This window comes from Ursus arctos, unplaced genomic scaffold, assembly GCF_023065955.2.
Source record: "Ursus arctos isolate Adak ecotype North America unplaced genomic scaffold, UrsArc2.0 scaffold_15, whole genome shotgun sequence".
Lineage (NCBI taxonomy): Eukaryota > Metazoa > Chordata > Mammalia > Carnivora > Ursidae > Ursus > Ursus arctos.
The window spans coordinates 57,402,703-57,419,549 of record NW_026622819.1 but is presented as its reverse complement, the minus strand read 5'-3'; the positions used below and the strand labels follow the sequence as shown (position 1 = coordinate 57,419,549).

Genomic DNA, 16,847 nt, shown 5'->3' with positions numbered 1-16,847 from the left:
TTCTTATGTGATGCTGATACAGCTGGTCCATGGACCACTTTGAGTAGCAGCAAAGGCCTACAAGGTAGGACTAGACTGTGCTTATTTTTTAGCCTTAGACACTTGCAAGTAATTGGCACATGGTAGGCACTTTTAAAATGTTTGTTGAATGACTGAGTGTTGAATGACTGTGGAAAGTTACCCAATTCTAGTAAATAGATTTTTCTCATGCCAGGAAACTGGCCTAGTGTTGCCAGATTTTCTGATTTTTTTCCCAAGAAAACCCGGAAATATGGCTTTTAATATGAAATTACCTGATTTTTATTTTATTTTTTTAAAGATTTTATTTATTTATTTGAGAGAGAAAGAGAGAGAGAGGGAATACAAGCAACGGGAGCAGCAGCCGGAGAGGGAGAAGCAGGCTCCCCGCTGAACAGGGAGCCCGCTGCGGGGCTCTGATCCCAGGACCCTGGGATCATGACCTGAACTGAAGGTAGACACTTAACCGACTGAGCCACCCAAGAGCCCCCAAATTACCTGATTTTTAAAGGTTGGCTTTAAAATTTTTTAATTGCTGTGAGGAGCAAAACACTTTTTTTTTTTTTTTCGTCATGGTACACAGGCAAGAACACCAGTGTGTGTCATAAACAGAAGAGTATGTTAGTGCTTGAATTATGGCTCAAGAGTCTATATATATATATATATATATTTGGAGCACATCCATTACATTCAGTTGAATACATTATCCCATAAACGTGTGAGACACCAACGAAATCCATTATGTTGTCAATGTTGCCTAAGCATTTGAGGGTATAGTGAATACTACGTGGTTCCCACACCCCTTGATTTTCCACAGTGTCCACAACTCACTGCGTGCTGTGGACCCACATTGCGTTACTTGCCTGGCTTCTGCAGGCATCTAAGCTCCAGACGTTTCACTTATATCAGTGTTTCCCAAAGTAAGTTCCACAGACCCCCAGTTTTATGGGTTGTTGGTGGGGATCATTAATGTAAATAGTTGGTTAATGTTGGGGGGAATGCTTACCTTAATCAAAATTGATCCTTTTTCCCCTAAGACTGCCAGGACACGTGGTCCTGTCTTCTCCTTTGGCTGCTCCCATGTTAGGAAGATAAAGGATGTTCTGTAAATTGTCCACAAAACTCACCCCAGCTCCCTTGAGGATCTCAATAGTGAGAGTGATGTGTGGTTGCAATAAAAAGTAGTATATTGTGTATTGCGAACATGACTTCGTGGTGCTGGCCTGCAGACGCAGAAGCAGAAAAGTAATTCCTCGACTCTAAAGGAGCCAGGCAATATAGGCCTTGTTTATATTCGTTAACTGTATAGTTAGGTTTCTTTCATTCGATGCACAGTATAAAGTGCCTGCCATGTTGGACTGCAAAGGTAGGGATAGGGAACATCTGTCTAGGCCTTGGGAGCCTTAAGAAGGGCAGTCTGGGGGCGCCTGGGTGGCTCAGTCGTTAAATGTCTGCCTTCGGCTCAGGGCGTGATCCTGGTGTTACGGGATCGAGCCCCACATCAGGCTCCTCTGCTGGGAGCCTGCTTCTTCTTCTCCCACTCCCCCTGCTTGTGTTCCCTGTCTCTCTGGTGGTCTCTCTCTCTGTCAAATAAATAAATAAAATCTTTAAAAAAAGAAAAGAAGAAGAAGGGCAGTCTGTTCTGCTTAATTAGAAGCAGGGAACACCATGGTGCAGAATTCTGCTAGCCTGGCTCAGGTGACCTCAGCCCTTCCCAGGTAATTCTACTGCCTCAGTGGCCTGGGCCTGCAGTTTGCCTCTTGTGGGGTATTGTTGATGGAGGAACAACCCTGCTGGGGAACCACCTGCAGTGCTTGTTAAACGCAGATTGGGTGATTCAGGGGCCCCCCTCCCATTCTTACTTATGCAGAATAATGTTTGGGAATCACAGGTTCGGGTCCTGACCCTGCCACTAAGAGCACATGATTTGTTCAGGCTCTCTGAGCCTTTGTTTCCTCACCCTCGAAAGAAGATAATACACATCTTGCAGTGTTGCTGTGGGGATTAAAGGAAGGGTAGAGGGGTGCCTCACTTAAGGCCTGGGCAGAGGAGTGCTGAATAGATATGTGTGGAACCATGAATGAATGACACATGAATAATTCAGAGAACATTCAGCTCACAGAACTTTTCAGTTCTTAACAGCCATTCCGGCATATAGAAAACAGCCTCGGCGATTACGAATCAGCACAATCAAACCTTTGCTGAGATTAGGAAACACATTCTCAGAAGGTTTCAGGGAACCGTGAACAAGACAAAAGGGTGTTAGGGAAGGTGAGACACAAATGCTGGGTAACTTACAGGTACCTCACAGACTTCCCGACTGACCAGGTAGTTGGCAGGGTCTTCTGTGAGAGTTGAACACTTCTGCCTCTTTAGAAAATGCAGTTAGGAACAGTAGGTAGCAAACTCTGGTTCTAGAAGCTAACGATATTCTCAAGGTAATTTCACCTTGTCTTGGGTAACTTACATTTCTTAATGTGTAAACACAGGAGGACCTAATTCTCTTTATTACCGCATTGTCACTGTATCAGTGGTTGGGAATCCATTCTGGGTGTGCGGGGGCCTAGGAAAAATCGGTCTCGTGAACATTCTTTTTGATGATCACATTAAAACTACCGTGAGTTTTTCATTAATGGCCTAGTTATTTTATATTATGTGACATGCACTGTTAAGAAATCACTCAAATTTGTGGAACTGTCCTCAAAATTTCACTGACATGGCTATGGAATGATGTCTGAACAGTCAACAGCCCTTGCGGTTTTGAATAGGTGAAAATTATTTTTGAAACTATGGCTTCTTAAAATGTCAATTGCTGGGAACAATTGCAAGGGCGTTTTAGGGGGGAAATGTGTGATGACAGAAATGAAAAATAGCTACAGCAAGTTAACTTTCAAAATGCTATACTCTTGAAGGCCTTAGCAGCAGACCGCCTCCCAGAGCTGAGGGAAGAAACTTCTCCTTGCCAGTTCCAAACAAACCTCGATCGCTGTCTCCTGGGGAAGAAGAGGTAATTAAGCATATGTTTTTATTTTCTTTTTTTCCCAGCAAATAAGCAGTATCTCCCGTTTGATACTCTTTTGTATTTTTATTATTATTTTAAATTACCCTTAATTTTTTAAAAATTAAAGGGGAGGATCCAGATGAAAAATATGTTCTTTTTCCTTGGTGTTTTTTCAGACTTTTCCAATAGCAAATGTGTGTTTTGTATTTAACAACGAGAAAAGTAATTCTAGTTTTCATTTGTTTTCTAGCTTATGACCTTGAATAAGTCACTTAACTGCTCATTAACCCAGATTTTTCATTAAGCATATTACACTCAACTGAGGAAATTATTACATCTATATCTTTCCTGATTAAAGTTTCCATTATATATGTAATGCTTATTCACAACTACCTTTGCAACCAGTGTCAAGATAAAAAGCAGTTCATGCAAAATACCTTCTATTTAGCCCCACCGAAGTGATTCTATATTCAAATTAAGAAAACAAATGCTTCAACGCTCATGGAATTGAGGTGGTGATTTATGAAAATGATTACTTGGAGGCTTTTCTTTTCACTTACATATGTAACTGCAAAATTTATTCAGTTTTTAAAAATTTACATTTTCAGAATTCATTAAGTGAAGAGTGGTACGTTTCTTATATTACCCGACCAGAGGCAGAAGCTGCTCTTAGAAAGATAAACCAGGTACTGTACTGAAGTTTATTTTTAAGTAGTTATAAATATTAATGGAAGGAGAAAAGGGGAACTGGCTTTTATTCAGGACCAATTGCGGGCTAGGAATTCTGCTAGGTGATATTCATGCTCTTACACCAACGGGACCCACTAGTGACGGCTTTACAACTACCAGCATCCATAGCAATGATTCCTAGAATCTGGGAAAAATCTAAATTAAGGTAGTCATCTGGCTGGCAGAATCTGAGGAGATTTTATTAACAAAAAAGGTCTGTCTTGTCATAAGAAGCATACCTTATCAAAAGGAGACTCTTTCCCCTAAACTTCTAACATCTTACTGGTTCCATCTTCATTTTTAATATACAATTGCCATCCACACTGATGTGAAGGGATCCATATGGAGAGAGGCAGCAGCAACTTTTTGCCCTTTCCCCTAGAAATTTCTATTTTAGCCAGATCTCCTATGGTCTGGTGCTGAACCTTAACCCTAAATCTATATATTAGAGAAAGAAAAGCAAAGACCCCTCATCTCTCACATCTTGAGTTTACAAGAATAGTTCTCAATCTTAGCTGTACATTTAAATCACCTCGGGAGCTTAAAAAATTCTGATTCCCGGGTTTCACCTAGAGAGATTCTGATTTTAGTTAGTTAGGTGTTCTCTGTGGGTTCTGGGAGTCTTCAGAACTCTAAATTCTAAACTGTTGGCTGTGAATCACTGGTCCACAGGCACATTTGTTGAATAGAAGAGGTTCCGAATGAAATTTACTCAATCGAAATAAAAAGAACAAATGAAAGCCGTTTTTGCAGATTGATGGCTATTTAAAGCCATCATGATTCAATCCACAAACGAGGGGGTAGTTTAAAGCTGCCTTATTAATTTATTCTACTTTAATATTAGCTCTTCACAGTATTAATATTATGTAGCAATATTTTATGGAATGACATTTTAAAGTACAGGACAAATCACAAAACTACTTTAATAAATTAAAAACAGTGATAAGAACACAAGATGGTCCACATTTGTTTATGGTCAGGTGTTTAATGATGAACACAGGGAAATCACGAGGTTTTAAAATGGGTGAATTTCATAGCATTTGCGTGTTTTCTGACTTTGGTTATGGAAAGAAAGGGTTAGGGAATTAGCTCCCAGGAGTAGGAAGGCAGATCTTTAGTTAAACTAATAAAGTCCTTATTTTGTCTGGCCCTTTATCCACTCAACCACTTAGTATTTGTTTTATTATTGAAAAAAGGGATTTCTTTTTCATCAGGAGGCTTCAAAGAGGTCTCTTTGAAATGTGGAAATTTGATACAATCTTTGCTGCCTCTTGACGACCAAGAAGTCCATGGTACATGGGACTGTAACCGTTCAGGGAACTAAACGTTCATTGACTTGTCAACTGGTTAAGTTTCCAGATCTCTAGAGGCTTGTCTACTGCTCTTACAGGCAATAGAAGTATAACATTTACTGGGGCGCCTGGGTGGGTGAGTCAGTTAAGTGTCTGACTCTTGATTTCGGCTCAGGACATGATCTTAGGGTCCTGGAATTAAGCCCTGAGTTGGTCTCCCCGCTCAGCAGGAAGTTTGCTTGAGTATTCTCTCTGCCTCTTCCTCTGCCCCTCTCCTCACTCATGTCCTCGTGCTCTCTCTAAAATAAATAGGTTAAAAAAAAAAAGAAGTATGGACATTTACTGCTCACGTAGTAACAGGAATTTATTCTTTTAGGATGGCACTTTTCTGGTTAGAGACAGCTCTAAAAAAACAACAACCAATCCATACGTCCTCATGGTGTTGTACAAAGATAAAGTTTACAACATCCAGATCCGTTATCAAGAGGAAAGCCAAGTTTACTTGCTGGGAACTGGACTCCGAGGGAAAGAGGTAAGGATTCCAGTTGCAAAATTCCCTCAAATCCTCTATTCATGCCTTTCCACACACCTGCCAATATGGAAGCTTGCTGTAACATTCTTTGGGGGTCCATACTATATGGCAACATTAGAGTTAAATCACATTAGTGAAGCCTTTCCTTTGCTGAAAGGAAATAAAACAAAATAACCGTAGCTATCTGTGCCATAGAGTCTTTCTTATATCTTTTATTCCAAATAATCTAAAATCACATGTATAACTTTTAAAATTAAAAAATTGACATTTAAATTAAAAAACATATAGTTAGATGGTGTCAAAGGGAGTCTCTCCTATCATTCACCTCTGTAGCATAATATTAACGTAAGATTGCAGTGTACTTATAAGGCTGTATTTTAAAATTGACATCTGGAAAAGGATAGAAAGATAGAATTCTTGCTGCGGTGATTCTTTAAATACTTGGGTCATTTCTCACTTAAAATTGAGGTTTGGCCAGTGAAGGTGGCCAAACTTGCCAAAGAAATTTTCCTCTGTCTGGCCAATGTTTACGCTAATTACTTTTTGGATGGTAAGCAAAAAAACTGCTTTTGCAAAGGAAACTAACAGCTAAACTTAAGCCTCAAACATGTTCTTTAAATTCAAAGTCCCAGGAGGAGGATCCTCTGAATCAAACATTTCCAGAATGAAAAACAGCTAACCCTTAACTTCCACTTCACCCCAAATATTTTTAAGTTATGATCATGTAAACAAATAGGAAAAAGCACATGCTTCCGGTCAAATGTTTCAGTCACTGGTTCAGCGTGGCTAGAGCAGCATAGATGCTATAGGGGCGGAGAGGCCTGCCTTCCAGAATTTCTGTTGGTCTGATGTGGAAAAATGTAAGTAGAAACCACACGTTGCAGCTGTCCAGGAAGGAGGCACCCAGCGGAGTAGTCTCGGAGGAAGTGCATAATGCTGTCTGGGGTAATGGTGTGATTCTGACCCACGTCTAGAGGGATGGCTAGGTTTTTTTCCCGTCTGGCCATCAGGGATAAGGCGAAGAAGGCAATGCGTGCACAGACGTGGCTACAGAGCCTTTGCGAGTGTGAGGTGGCAGTGCGGACACAGCTGAGAGATCATGAAGGAACCATTCATTCTGCAATGCCACGGTCATCAGCGCCGGACACCGGGACGCTGCTGTCTGACCTCCTGATTCCTTATACCTCCTCACACTTTAGTGACTAAGAGTGAAGGAGAGATACAGAACCCAAAATCAAAAACACAAACAGAGCAATCCTAAGGCAAAGGTATCATAATTAGACCTCTTATTTATGACCCCCATAAAGTTAATATATATATACATGAATATACATAAATATGAATACATATAGTCTTGTATCCATAATTTATTGGATGTTGAATTTTTTTTCAGAGTTCTATAGCAGAAATCAATAAAATATTAGCCAAGTATTACATATTTTTTCCCATCATCCTCATGACTTGAAGAGGTAGGAAATTATGCAGATAAAAAAACGGAGGGTGAAATTCATGCTATTCATTCCAATGTTGATTTATCTCCCTATTTTGAATTTTTCAGGACTTCTTGTCTGTGTCAGATATTATTGACTACTTCAGGAAAATGCCGCTTCTACTCATTGATGGAAAGAACCGAGGCTCCAGATACCAGTGCACATTAACGCACTCCGCAGGTTTTCCCTAGCAAGTCAGCCAAACACATGAACCTTCCTCCTGCGTCTGCTGCCAGCATGGGGAGATCAGTCAGCTGTGGCGAATGGACAAACACTTAGGACTGAATCAAACCCCTCAACACGAGCACAAGGTTTTGACCTTTCGCATAAAAAAAGTGTTTGAAGTGAAGACTGTCGAATATCTCATAATTTATTTATTCTTCTTCGATGTTTGTAAAGTGCCTGAGTAATACGGTTCACACTTGAAGTCTAGTAGTTCGCTGTAATAATTCATTTGAAAATAGGTATTTTGGAATACCCATTTCAAAATACAGTTTACATAGCTACAGAAATAATTTGAGGCAAGTTTAAAAACACTGAAACAGTAATAGCTTTTGGTATCACATAAAACTGATTTTTTTTTAAGAGTCAAACCTTTGTTACTCAGAGGCAATCCTCAGTTTTATACATACAATCTGAAAATGTCTAAAATTCACTTTCTTGGCAGCAATAATTTAAGAGGCTTCAAACTATCTCATCCTTTCTTATTTGGCGTTTTTTGCTGGGGGGATTTTTGTGTACTTTTTTATGAAAAGATAAATGCATGATGGGATAACTTCCTAGGATTAAAATTAATTTGCCTTTTGCTTTACTTTTTGTGTTCCTAAAACTATTGACTTTGTTTAGTCCATACTATTATATTTTTTGTTTTAAAGAAAACTTAAGCTACACATACCGAAGGTAATCATTTTAAATTTAGAGATGAGGCTTTGGTGTCAAATACATCTGGATATAAGTTCATCATATCCCAACACCCACATCCCACCTCCTCTGTCTGCAACTCCCACAACTCCAAAAGCATTTTCAAGTGACGTGGATTTTACCAAAGTCTTCCAGCAAAGATGAAAGAGCAATGCATATACATAGAAAAATGTGCTCAGACTTTCCTATTAGATGCCTTCTATCTCTTTTATCCCGTGACAACTCGACCATAAAGCCCTTCTCATCATCCTTCCTAAAAAGGCTTTATAGATCCTTTGAAGCAACAACTCTTTCCTTCAGCTTACATATCTCACTTAACAGATAGTAGCAGGTGTTCAGCACAACAAAAACCAGGCATTTGGTTGTTCTTCAAGTTTTCCCCTTCGGGGCCTTGGTTATTGTTATTCCACAACTTTTATTAGCAACGAAAGTTTCTGGCTTCTCTACTTCATCTACAAGTTTTCTGAGTGGCAAAAAAAATATCTTGCATCTTCATTTTCATAAGTTAATTAATAGAACAGCAGAAGGGAGCTTAGAAGTTACCTGGTTAAAACCGATCATTTGCTAAGATAACAAGTATGTGGGAACTTTTAACCAATGATGATGATAATGTTTCAACAAGCTTTAGCCTTATACACTGGGAGTTCTCAACTTAGGGTCCAGAGCTAGGGAGCTCCAAAGCTGAAAAATCTGCGTTCAGTACACGTTTATTCAACAGGATTTCAACAAGCATTTATTTAGTGCCTGCTCTGTGTTAAACACTGAGTTGGGTGGTGAGGAGAGCAGACACTGTGAGCTGACCTTGTGTCTTGCTTTAGGGTAGACTATCCTTTATGTTTGAAAATCCCTAAAATGAAGGAGGTAATAGATTGCAAAGCAAATGTTTGGTAGTGTGTGAGATCAGCTGCCATGTCTCTACCCTCTTCTACCTGCCATATGTAGGAAACCAGTCTGTAGCAGAAGAGGATAAAGTCAGTGCACAGAAATTGAACCAGGTTAGACATATGACAAATTAGTAGAGTCCCTGACATCTATTTCAACCACTTCCAAGTCACATGACCCAATAAATGCTTCACCTAGCTGGAGTTATTTTTGGCACTGGTTATCAGGAGAGATCTGATTAATACAAATTCTTACCATCCACTTCTAATTTGGTTAACTCTCTTTCAATCTGAGCCAAATTCAAGCATAAAGGAAGGGATAAGCAATGCCCTGTGGCCAATATCCTATATCATATTCTTGCCACTAGTGAAATGAATTAGCCATTCATTGAAACATTAAAACAATAAAACAGCTTTCAAGACTATTAAATGATTATTTACAACTCATCATATTTTTATTTTGTTTTTTTATCATATTAAATATATTAGTAAACTCAATTCTCCCAGATACATGTTAATTCCACACTAAATACAGTTACAAATTCACAACAAACAAAAAGAAATCAGATAGAAAAACTGGTAGAAGCAAAGGATAGATCTGGTATTTTAGACTCTTCAAAGAGGGGGGTTTTCTCTTCTGGTTCCTGTAAGTCATCTGTCTTCACAGGATGATTAAAATGCAGAGTAAGGTCACAAAGCAGCAACTGGGAGAGCTCTGTGTAAAACAAAATAATAGAAGATACTACCGTGGAGCACATACGTCATAGACGACTATTATTACTTTTTTTAAAAGATTTTATTTTTGGGGGTGCCTGTGGCTCTCAGTTGAGTGTCCGACTCCTGATTTCGGCTCAGGTCAAGATCTCAGGGTCCTGAGATGGAGCCCCAAGTCAGGCTCTGCATTCAGCTCCGAGACTGCTTGAGATTCTTTTTCTCACTCTTCCCCTCGCCCCGCTCCCACTCTCTCTTTCTCTCTCTAAAATAAATAAAATCTTCAAAAAAAAAGATTTTATTTTTACATAATCTCTGCACCCAGTGTGGGGCTCGAACCCACAACCCTGAGTTCAAGAGTTGCACGCTCCACCAACTGAGCCAGCCAGGGGTCCATATTATTACTTTTAGTAGCTATTTCTAATTCTTAGTTTTCCACTGATTATTGATCAGGCCACAATTAAGTATACCCCATTTTGACTTAAAGTCAAATTTATGTGCTATAAAATAAGCATCACATAAAAATTAACTAGAAGGCTCCACTTGTGCACTATCTTACTAAACTGCAACTTGATTTATACATATTTGATTTATGCTTTTTGTAAACTTACTATTTTTATGTTATATGTTATATAGAGAGAATCAAATAGGTCTATAAAGCATGTTACAAAAATTAGCAGTTCCTATCTCCAGGAGGCAACAACTTTTAACTTTTTTTTCCGGCTCATACTGTTTTTGTTGCTTTTGTTGTTTTGTGTGTCTGTGTTTGGTGTCTTTTTGTTTTGTTCGAGGGGCAGGTATTTATTTCCCTCCATATCTCTAAATGATGTGCATATTTTATTTTTTCAATTGTAGGTATTATCTGTTTCTTTTTTTTTTTTTTTTAAAGATTTTATTTATTTATTTGACAGAGATAGAGACAGCCAGCGAGAGAGGGAACACAAGCAGGGGGAGTGGGAGAGGAAGAAGCAGGCTCATAGCGGAGGAGCCTGATGTGGGGCTCGATCCCATAACGCCGGGATCACACCCTGAGCCGAAGGCAGACGCTTAAGCGCTGTGCCACCCAGGCACCCCATTATCTATCTGTTTCTGACTATAGAAGATTATGATATAGTTTTTTTTACTTACCCCCATTCCCCTAGAGTGTACTTAAGAGTACAATTTTTGTTAGCTCAATATTTAGAGGTTAACATTTTTTGATTGTATAAGTACTATCCACAGCTGAGCCTTGAAGTACATTTCCCTTCCTTCATGGTACCACCCAATCAGTTAATAATTTTCTTGTTTTCACTGCTTAATTATCATAAATATATCCCAAATCTTCCCCAGTTGGGCAGATCTCCTTTGGTATATAGTCAGATGCCTTAGCTATCTGACTGCTGAAAGTCTCTGCTCTCCTAGAGCTTCTGATCTCCTCTAGTCGGGACTGATTGCTCTCTAGGACTGCAGTGCAGAGGCATCTGGGAACTCCCTTCACCATTATCCTAGGGACTCCTTTCCCCCTCCCTCGTGTGGAGTTTCCTTTTTCCAGAATCTCATTTCTTTCTCTTTTGGTCTGCTACCTTGTTTGGTGGAATATGACCTCAGTAATCAGTGACTTTCTGAAGGGGAAAACATTTTATGTCTGAAAATGTCTCTCTCTGTACCAATGCTTAATAGATTGACGGACTATAAAAATAAAGGTTGGAAATTATGTTTCTTCAGATTTCCGAAGGCCTTGCTGTACTTTCTTCTAGCTTCCAGTGTAGCTATGAGAATTTTCATGACTCTTATTCTTAATTGTTGATTCTCTTTAGAAACTTCAAGGACTTTTTGTTCTTCCAGAACAATATTTCACAGTATTGTACTTGGGGGTCTACTTTCAACCACTGTGTTAGACTCTTTCATTATAGAAACTCCTTCAGCTCTTTAAATTTTTCTCAGATTAGTTCTTTAATGAATTCCTCCCCATGCATTGTCTGTGTCCTTTCTAACACTCTTATTTACTGAATGTTGAACTTCCCTGACTGATCTTGTAATTTTTTTCTCCCTAAAACTTTCCACCTCTATTTTTTTGCACTCTAGGGGGTTGTCTTCTTTTTATCTTTAAACCCTTCTACAGAGGTTATTTCTATTGTCCCACTTAATTTCCAAGAATTCCCTTCTTTAAACTTTTTTTTATAGGATCATGTTCCTGTCTCATGACATAGCCTCTTCTCTTACTTCTCTTCAGCTATTGATAATTTATTAGAAGTTTTCATCTCACTTCATGATTTCTGTTTCTTCCTCATTAATGGAATTCATGTATTGACTTTGTCTCTACTTTTCGTATTAGATGCTTTCATCAAATATCTATTGCCCCAGAGCTCTCTGCTCATATTTAAGGCCACGGCACTAAAGACGACTGGAAATTCTATGCCTATGGTAGCCTGTATTGGAGGGTGACCTGGCTGGGTATTTTGTTGGGGGAAACCTCTGCTCTCAGTGTCTTTAGATTTTTTTCTCTTAGGCTAGTCAGATTCCTGAAAGAAAAATCTGCTTGAGGATGTAAATCTGGCTGCCAATGTTTTATAGCCAAGTGGGAAAAGAAAGCTGGGAATCTTATAATTCAGTATGTAAACTTTGTCTTAATATCTTTGTTTTCAGTACAGTACTCTTCGCCTTAACTTGTGGTTAATGGCTCTGGGCCAGAGATCCTCTCAGGGAATAAAACTCAACTCTTCTGTCATAGAAAAGGAACAGTTGCCTAATTCAGAGAGGGGAAGAGAACTTAGGGGTCTACAACTTCTTATTTTTTTATTTTATTTTATTTTTTTAGAGGGAGAGGTGGGGGAGGTGCAGAGGGAGAAGGAAAGAGTCTCAAGCAGGCTCCACACCTATCACGGACCCTGACGCAGGGCTTGATCTCACAACCCTGAGATTATAACCTGAGTGGAAATCAAGAGTCTGATGCCTAACTGACTGAGCCACCCAGGCGTCTCTTTTTAATATTTATGTATTTGTTTATTTATTTATTTTTAAACTTATCTATCTATTTATTTATTTAGGGTCTACAACTTCTTAAACATTGAACCAGCCTTCTGTTCTTAGCCCCACCTTCACCTCCACTTCCAGATGATTCTGGTGCCACATATATTGAATCTTCATTGGCTCTACCTAGCCAGTTCATGGTTCAGATTTTTGGACTTTAGGGTTCAAACTTTTCTGTTTGCTTCCATTTGCTTTCTGTTTCACTGTTAACTTTTTTTGAGACCTCTTTATCTTGTGCTTTTTCGTCTCTTTAAAATCACTTTAAATTTAAATCTCAGGTTTCCTAGTGACTAGTTGTGTGATCTTGGAAGAGTTAGTTAACCTCTCTAGGTCTGTTTCTCTATCTGTAAATGCCAACGGTAGTATTTTCTATCTCACAAGGTCGTGAGGACAATTGAGTCCATTTATATAAAGCTCTTGAAAGAGCATCTGGATTATGGGAAATGCTCTGTGTCAGCTATTGACATTCTTATTGAGAGAAGGAAGTGTGGCTAAAAAGACTGTTGTTCATTTAATCTTCCATGTTTACCAGAAGTCTGCCCTCTGACTCTAGCTCTGCAAGTCCCTCTGGCCTAACTGCCTGCCTTACCCCACAGCTTCTCAGGAACACAGTCATCACATTTACTAGTCCTATTTTGCGTCACAAAAGAATAACCCCCAAGTCAGAACAGTTAGATAATCAAGTTTGAGAAAAATCTAAAGCTTCTCTGTTTTAAATGAACGCAAGCATCCAGACACCAATTATTCATTCAATAAGCATTTCCAGAACCTATTATATCAAGGCGCTATGTTAAGGGCTAGGAAAACCCTTAAGGAGCTTACAGGTGAGCAGGGATAGGAAAAGTAACCATGCAATTACAACGCAGTGTGATAGATGAGATGAAAAGATAGAAGAGATAACATGCTTGCTTAAAAAAAATTCTGCCAGTGTATGTAACCTTGACTAATAAGTTGCAGTTACCCTGGCCGGGTGGAGGTGTGGGTGCAGCAGTGGGCAATTCAGAAGATGCGTGTGTTAAAGTACAGACACGAATAAAGAGCAAATATGTAGATTTGCAAATGGTTCGTTGTGGCTGAAGCACAGAATGTGCAGGGATAAAAGAATGATAAGATGCCGGAGAGGTAGGCAGGGGCCTGATCTCAAGCGGTCTTACAGTCCATTCTAGGAGGTTTGTTGGACTTTATTTTGGGGCAATAGTGAACTAACGAGAGTTTTCAGGAGATTCACATTTTAGAGAGGAAATCCTTGCCATAGCGTTGAATTTGGTTTTGGGAGATGATGAATTGAGCAAAGATAATTAGATTTCTTTACATAAGATTCCTCAGAGCCTTTGTTAATGTGTCCCGTGAATTTTTGAGAGAAATATCCAGCATAAAGCACTTCCCAAATTAATTTGACCATAATAACATGTGCTCTGTTCTTACTGCACACCACTTATTAACGTCTCTTGAGACAGCACGGTTGGCACATCAGAGTCTAGGAAATGTGGCACTCACTATATGGTGCCCTACTAGCAAGCACTCCCCTCTTCTTTTTGGTGGCACAACTTGATTCCATCTGAGGTGATCCTTTTCCCAGCTCCAGCAGCAAGTCCTGACTGGCCCAAACTGGTCTAGGCCTTCAAATTGCCCTTGACAGCCGCTGGTGCAGGCATATGCATTCGATGCAAATGTGGCCATGAAAGGAAAGGGAAAATGTGCTGGAGGGGACCTGAGGAAAGCCTTTTACAGAGACAGGCAGATACAGTGTCTGTAGATGGCCACACCTGCAGGCAACGACTATGAGTGATAAACAGAATGAACATAATAGAGCAGAAAAACGGAAAGAACTTGGTATGGTCAGAAACCTTTAAAACTCTGAATTAATTCTGAGACTGCCCTACCTTGGATCTCTTATTTCCTTACCGTATTAGCCACATTAAGTTGATATTTTGTTACTTTTATAGCTGAATTCCTTGTAACTGACAGAGAGGCTATCTTCAAATATCCAAGAGCTGTGCTAAGAAGAGTAACTACATATTCCGTGTAGTTTCATGTTTAGAAATAGGACCAGTGTGTGAAAGGAAGACAGGAATAGATTTCAGCTAGTCCGCAAGGAGGAACCAGCTAAAGAGGAAGAGGCTGACTGGTGAGATAGGGAGTTCTCCAACAGAGGAAATATTTGGTCAGGGATAAATTGTCCTTAGAAATATTAAATCATGGAAATGTTACATGTCTGGGATAAAATAATAGAATGTCTGTGAGGTGAATGACTAAACATCATGAACTGTAAGGTCTACTCTATGAATCTGTTTAAAATGAAGAACCCTTAACTCACAGAGTCAAACAAACTTATAATTTTAATTTGGAAGAAACTTTAGGGGCTTGGTAAAGATTAATGGATAGAGACACTGAATTTTGCAGAATGTGACATCATCGTGCAATAGTTTATTGAAGGGAAGGAAGGAAAGTAAATTTAAAGAGGTTAGTTAAACAACATCATAAGCTTGTTAGTGTCAGGGATAGGAATTCAAGTCTACTAACTCCCAGGAAAATTCTCAAACATAATTCATCTTTAGAGATCTAATTCATATTACAGTGTCAACATTTCTTAAGAAGTAGAGAAATCCTAATTAGTAGGCAAATTCAGTTCTATCCCAGCAGAAGCACAATTTGGCTCTATTGTTCGTTTTGTAACTATGGCATGCAAACATTTTAATTCAGGGATTCCATGCTTACCTTTCATCTTCTTCAACTCCAAAGAAATTATGTTAATGTTTTTAATTATGGCTTCCACATTTAGCTTATGGTCAGTAACATTATTCTTAAACATCTGATTTTAAAAGAGAAACAAAATGTATAAATCAGAAGCATTTACATGCACTTTGAAAATACTTAAATCTTCAGAATTTCTAAAGGGAAAATCTATATTTCAGAAATGAAACAATTGTGAAATAATAGTCTATATAATGGTTAGAATTCTAGCATAGTAAGGCATCAACTTGTTCATATTTCCCAACTGAAGACACCTGCAACTAGAATTCTTCTTTAATGAAACCAGATAACAAGATGGGGCCCTTACAATGGAAATGCAGAGGTCCCCTTTTCAGAACTCAGCACTTATAAACTACCTTATAATTGAGTAGTCGTGTAAGACTTTCTCTAATTTTGTTTATGTAAGACAGTGTATTCTTCTAATTTATTCTTAATGACAGGGTCCATGTAAAACTCAAAGTACAGAGTAAAACTCAAAGTAAGATTCAATTATAATTCATAAACTAAGAAGATGGCAAAAGGACCACTTTTATTTTAGCTTTGGGAATTAGGGCAATACACATTTAAAAAATTCTGGCTAATTAAAATGTGTAAATCAACAGGTTACCATGTTATACATATAGTACATATTTTTTAACCAATTACGTCATGTACAAATACATAAACACGTGGTTCACTAGAAACTAATCTTAGCCATTCAAATCTCTCAAAATGACTTGAAAAAAAAAAAAAACAATACCCACAATTAGCACACACAACTCCAGCAGTGTGAAAGGTGGGCAGTTATGGGTCAGGCTGCTTGTCCAAAATAATGAAAATAAACTAACCGTTAAGTCAATTTCTTGCCTCTGCTTTCTCCTGAGTAGAGGAATTTATCCTACTTCACTCACTTTAGAGTCACTACAAAGGTATAAAAATTTCGTTTTCCAATGAATAAAATATACTTTGCATCCACCTATAATACCCTAGAAGCCAAAAAGGGAAGGGTAGCTATCTTCCTTGGTTGGGCGTAGCAAATAAAAAGATTTGTGTTTGAGGGGGGAAAAGAAAAGCTGATAAAATAAAGAGGGTAGAGAAGGTGTAATTAAAGAACTTTAAAAATGAGGAATGGTTGTAAAAAAAAATAAATATTAAAAAACCAAGAGGGAAGGGGAAACTAAGTGGATAGAGAAATGTCCAAGAAAATCGACCCTCCCACCCCGGGTCTGGTTATCCAGCGCCCTTGAGCGTGCCCTTGGGTGGGTGGGGTTGGAAGGCAGAGCCGGGGCTGGACCCCACTGGACTGGAGAGAGGTCAGAGGTGTGTCAAGCCTTCCGTGGAGATCTCGGGTAGGCGGTGGCTCAGAGAGAAGGAAGAGGCCGGTCAGAGGGCGTGCCCGAGGTGAGAGGCGGTGAGCACGCTCTGGGGACGAGCGGATAGTGGAATCCTCCGAGGCCGCGATGCTGGAGACAGACGGCGCTAACCCAGCTAAGGCTCTGACCTCCAGCCGGGGGGCACGGTTCAGGGCCT

The 16,847-nt window shown here is 39.2% G+C and overlaps 2 protein-coding genes across 5 annotated transcripts in view; one reads left to right on the top strand and one right to left on the bottom strand.

Moving 5' to 3' along the window:
* LCP2 (lymphocyte cytosolic protein 2) overlaps positions 1–7,873 on the top strand; it is a 44,250-nt gene extending 36,377 nt beyond the window's left edge. For all 4 annotated transcript variants that reach the window (XM_057312314.1, XM_057312313.1, XM_057312317.1 and 1 more), the window contains 4 exons: positions 2,931–3,025; positions 3,628–3,705; positions 5,417–5,572; positions 7,131–7,873. The gene's annotated coding sequence lies outside the window, so the exon portion shown is untranslated. The remainder of the gene's footprint in view (positions 1–2,930; positions 3,026–3,627; positions 3,706–5,416; positions 5,573–7,130) is intronic.
* Positions 7,874–9,308: 1,435 nt separating this feature from the next.
* On the bottom strand, positions 9,309–15,396 carry CUNH5orf58 (chromosome unknown C5orf58 homolog). Its single transcript, XM_026510952.3, has 2 exons — positions 15,303–15,396; positions 9,309–9,579 (listed from the first exon to the last, which is right to left on the bottom strand). Exons 1-2 carry the CDS (start codon positions 15,394–15,396, stop codon positions 9,428–9,430), a joined length of 246 nt encoding a protein of 81 aa, XP_026366737.1. The 3' UTR covers positions 9,309–9,427.
* Positions 15,397–16,847: the final 1,451 nt, after the last annotated feature.

What these genes read in the sequence shown, in the direction of transcription:
- CUNH5orf58 (XM_026510952.3), bottom strand. Translation starts at nt 15,396, where the DNA reads ATGTTTAAGAATAATGTTACTGACCATAAGCTAAATGTGGAAGCCATA. An exon ending in GGAGTTGAAGAAGATGAAAG is followed by an intron (nt 9,580 to 15,302) that starts GTAAGCATGGAA and finishes TGTTTTACACAG; the next exon opens with AGCTCTCCCAGTTGCTGCTT.